At 43.1% G+C, this 4,263-nt stretch overlaps 1 protein-coding gene across 1 annotated transcript in view; it reads right to left on the bottom strand.

Moving 5' to 3' along the window:
* Window positions 1-2,306: 2,306 nt before the first annotated feature.
* Window positions 2,307-4,263, bottom strand: part of AASDHPPT (aminoadipate-semialdehyde dehydrogenase-phosphopantetheinyl transferase) — a 23,832-nt gene continuing 21,875 nt past the window's right edge. Inside the window, exon 6 of the mRNA XM_026041879.1 lies at window positions 2,307-3,333. Within this exon, the coding sequence (XP_025897664.1) occupies window positions 3,175-3,333 (159 nt within the window). The 3' untranslated portion in view covers window positions 2,307-3,174. The remainder of the gene's footprint in view (window positions 3,334-4,263) is intronic.

Here is a 4,263-nt window from a genome sequence, read left to right as displayed (position 1 = left end):
GAATATCTATAGTAAATCCACTATATTGTAAAAGGTCATTTTCTTCTTTCTTTAACCTTTTATTTATCTTTGTAATAAGGAATTACTTCAGTAGTTATGGTACTGGATTTTCCTTTGGTCAGAGCACAGATAATGACTAAACTGGACATTGACCTGAACTCATTGAAAATGCATGCTTAACTGCAGAGATAAATAAATTCTGTGAGCAGTGACAATTATTCTGTTCAGGATGCTTCTTATGGTTACAGAGAATCACAGAATGGTTAAGGTTGGAAGGGACATCCAAGAGATTATCCAGTCCAACCTTCCTGCTCCAGCAGGGACACCCAGAGCATGGAGCACATGGTGGCATCCAGGCAGGTTTGGAAGATCTCCAGAGAAGGAGACTCCACAACCTCCCTGGRCAGCCTCTTCCAGGGCTCTGTCACCCTCACAGGAAAGAAGTTCTTCCTCACATGGAGATGGAATTACTTGTGTTTCAATTTGCACCCATTACCCTTTGACCTGTCACTATCCACCAGCGAGGAGAGTTTGGCCCCATTCTCCCTACTTTCTCCCCTCAGGTATTTGTACATATTGATAAGATCCACCTTCTCAATCTTCTCTTCTCCAGGTTAAACAGACACAGCTTACTTAGTCTTTCCTCATATTCCAGATGTTCCAGTTCCTTAATCATCTTTGTCGCTCTCCTTTGGACCCTCTCTAGAAGCTCCACATCCCTCTTGTCCTGGGGAGCCCAGAACTGCMCCCAATACTCCAGGGGCGGCCTCACCAGAGCTGAGGAGAGGGGCAGGATCCCCTCCCTTGACCTGCTGGCAACATCCTCCTGATGCAGCCAGGATCCCATTGGTCTTCTTGGCCACGAGGGCACACTGCTSACTCATGGTTAACTTAGTGTCAACCAGGATTCCCAGGTCCCTCTCTGTGGAGCTGCTCTCCAGCAGGTTGACCCCTAATCTGTACTGRTGCCTGGGGTTATTCCTCCCCAGGTGCAGGACCCTGCACTTGTCCTTATTGAACCTCATGAGGTTCCTCTCYGCCCAACTCWCCAGCCTGTCCAGGTCCCTCTGGATGGCAGCACARCCCTCYGGAGTGTYGGCCACTCCACCCAGCTTGGTRTCATCTGCAAACTTGCTCAGGGTGCACTCAGWGCCTTCGTCCAGGTCACTGATGAACAAGCTGAACAGCACTGGGCCCAGTACTGACCTCTGAGGGACACCACTGGCCACAGGTCTCCAACGAGACTCGGCCTCATTTTAACCACCCTCTGAGCTCTGCCATCCAGTCAGTTCTCAAATTCACTTCACTGTCCACTCATCCAACCCATACTTCCTGAGTCTGCCCATGAGGACGTTATGGGAGACAGTGTGGATAGCCTTGCTGAAGTGAAGGTAGGCAATATTCATGGCTCTCCCATCAACTATTCATCCAGTCATCCCATTGTAGAAGGCTGTCAGGTTCCTCAAACATGATTTCTCCTTGGTGAATCCATGCTGACTACTTCTGGACACCTCCTTCTCCTTCACATGCCTAAAGACGCTCTAGCTCAGTGGAGCTGCTCCATCACCTTTCCTGGGATGGAGGTGAGGCTGACCAGCCTGTAGTTGCCCGGCTCCTCCCTCTTGCTCTTTTTGAAGACTGGAGTGGTGTTGGTTTCTTCCAGTCCTCCGGCACCTCTCCTGCTCTCCAGGACCTCTCAAAGATGATGGAGAGCTGCTGTGCAACAACCCGCACTAGYTCCTTCAGCACTCTTGGGTGCATCCCACCTGGGCCCATAGATTTGCTTAAATAATCCCTAACCCAATTGTCCACAATCAGTGGAAAGTCTTCCTCTCTCCTTGTTGTCTCTCTTGTCGCCAGGCTCTGTAGTTCTTGGGGATTATCCTTAGCAGTCATGAGAGAAGCAAAGAAGGCATTTAATAATTCTGCCTTGTCTGTGTCCTCCATCACCAAGGCGCCCTCCCCRTTMWGCAGTGGACTAACATTTTCCCTGGTCTTCCTCCTTCTGTTGATGTATTTGTAGAAGCCCTTCCTGTTGTCCCCAACATGTCTCACTACCTGTAATTCCAAACACGCCTTGGCCTTCCTCATTGCATYCCTGCATTCTCTGACACTRTTCCTATATTGTTCCCATGTGGCTTGGCCCTTCTTCCACATTACGGATGCTCTCTTTTTGCGTTTACATTTTCCCAAGAACGCCTCAAGCATSCACAAAGGTCTCCTGTTTACAACTGTTCAGAAACCACAACCTAGCTATGACTCTTCGGGGGGAAGGGGGCGAGAAGGGGAGAAGACAGCACAAATTAGGAATGCATTTGAAAAAGCATACAAAATATTCACATGCTGCACAGAAGATCTACATATCTTCTCCAGAAATCTTTATCATAAGACAAGAAAATAATCTGTATTTAGTTACTATAAGACTATCAGAAATGCTCACTATTCCAGCACCACCAGGTGCTAGTGWATAGTACAGTACAGAAGTGCAAGTCTAGAAATATACAATTGTTGTTAGAAAAGTATCTACTTTCAGAGAAAAAAATAGAGTAAAAAAACCACAACCACATACATGGGGCTTTAATTAAAGGCGATTGTAAGAGAAAAGCATATGAAACTCCTATATAACCTTCTCAAGCTAGTTTTACACAGATGAAATTTGAAGAATTATGAAATTCTGCCTTCTTCAGCCTGCAACTGTAAAAAATAAACCTCAGATTTTGTACAATACTTGTACCAAACAGTTACAGTAGAAGCATTTCTACCAATTCTTTTGGCTTTATTCAAACTGCTGAGAAAAAAATATTTTGTAAGAGTAGTGGTAATATCACAATTCAAATGCCAGTAGAAATAAATACATTTTCCTTTATATATTAAACAATTGTTGATTCAACAATATTAATGTAGCTCTGCTTGCTGCTCCTAGCAAAGGTAATAAGCACTGAGATGTAAGAATCACTGGCAAGGAAAGGGAAAGGCATGTGATCACTTAGACTTTTCACTCAGAACTCTTTCAGCAAGACAGTATACATCTTTAGATTGGACAAGATGAGAATCCTACTGCTGGATTAAATGAAGAAAAAATATTTCTCATCTAAACATGTACAGCTATTCCCATGACCTGAATTAGGTGGAAAAATATGAGACTTCYGACATTTCTTTTTCTTATACATACTCTTATCTTGAATGCAAATTCTGTTTTGTTGGACTCTCCTGCTTAGAACAAAAATTATCCCAATATGCAGAATCCTCAGGTGTGAATGGAATACCGGATGCAACTAAGTCTTCAAAAGTCAGTATTGTAAACTCTGGATGATTAGCCTCCATGGAATATACCTAAAGAAAACATCAAACAATATTACACAAATAATTAAGCCTCAGTTTTCTCCCTGCAGCCYTTCCTGTCCAGTTTAAGAAGAAAAAACTATTCTGATCCAGACCAGTGTCACTGTCCCCAYTTTAGACTAGGGTGTAACTAACAGAAGCACATAACAGTGCACACAGTTGAAAGAAAATTTTTCTTTGAGACACAGTTTTGCATAGAGAATTCCAGAAACACTGCAGAATCACTGTCTAGAGAGAGAGAGAGGGAGAGAGGAAGAGAGGGAGAGGGAGAGAGGGAGAGAGGGAGAGAGGGGGAGAGAGAGAGAGAGAGAGAGAGAGAGAGAGAGAGAGAGAGAGAGAGAAATACTTCATTCTAGAGCAGATATAATTATTTGGGATGATACTGTCAGGATTTATTCCACTAGAGGTATGTCCATCTCCTTTTGAGCATCAGCAATCACTGGGGTTGAGCATGTACAAGCTCTTCTCACAGAAACATATAAAGGATGAAAGCAGTCACAGCAGATCTCAGTTTTAAATCTAGACTAAGCACAGACCAGGATATCAGGGGTAAGTGTCATGGTTTCTGCATTAGCTTTATCACTTCAAAAAAATTGTATTTGAAAGAAAAAAAACGTTGCTTTTCTGAGCATGAATCAGCATGCATCTTGCTGTATGTGACTGGCAATAATATGTTCCAAATAGTACAGCAAATAGTAAAGCTGCATGATTCTTTCAAATCTGGCACTTGCACATGATACATTCTTGATGTTTAACATTTGGTAAAAGTCTTCAGGGTTATTCTACAGTGATTATGTGCATCTCTCTTTTTTTTTTTTTTTTTTTTATGTTGTAGCATGCGGCAATAGATAAAATCTTGAGTTATGAACACTGATGTCCTCTCATGCAGATACGTGAGTAAATGGTAAAATAGCAAAAAGT

This window comes from Nothoprocta perdicaria, unplaced genomic scaffold (genome assembly GCF_003342845.1).
Source record: "Nothoprocta perdicaria isolate Ctin4 unplaced genomic scaffold, notPer1 scaffold_298, whole genome shotgun sequence".
Classification (NCBI taxonomy): domain Eukaryota; kingdom Metazoa; phylum Chordata; class Aves; order Tinamiformes; family Tinamidae; genus Nothoprocta; species Nothoprocta perdicaria.
Note: the sequence above shows the minus strand (reverse complement) of the source record. Positions and strands in the feature narration are given on the sequence as shown.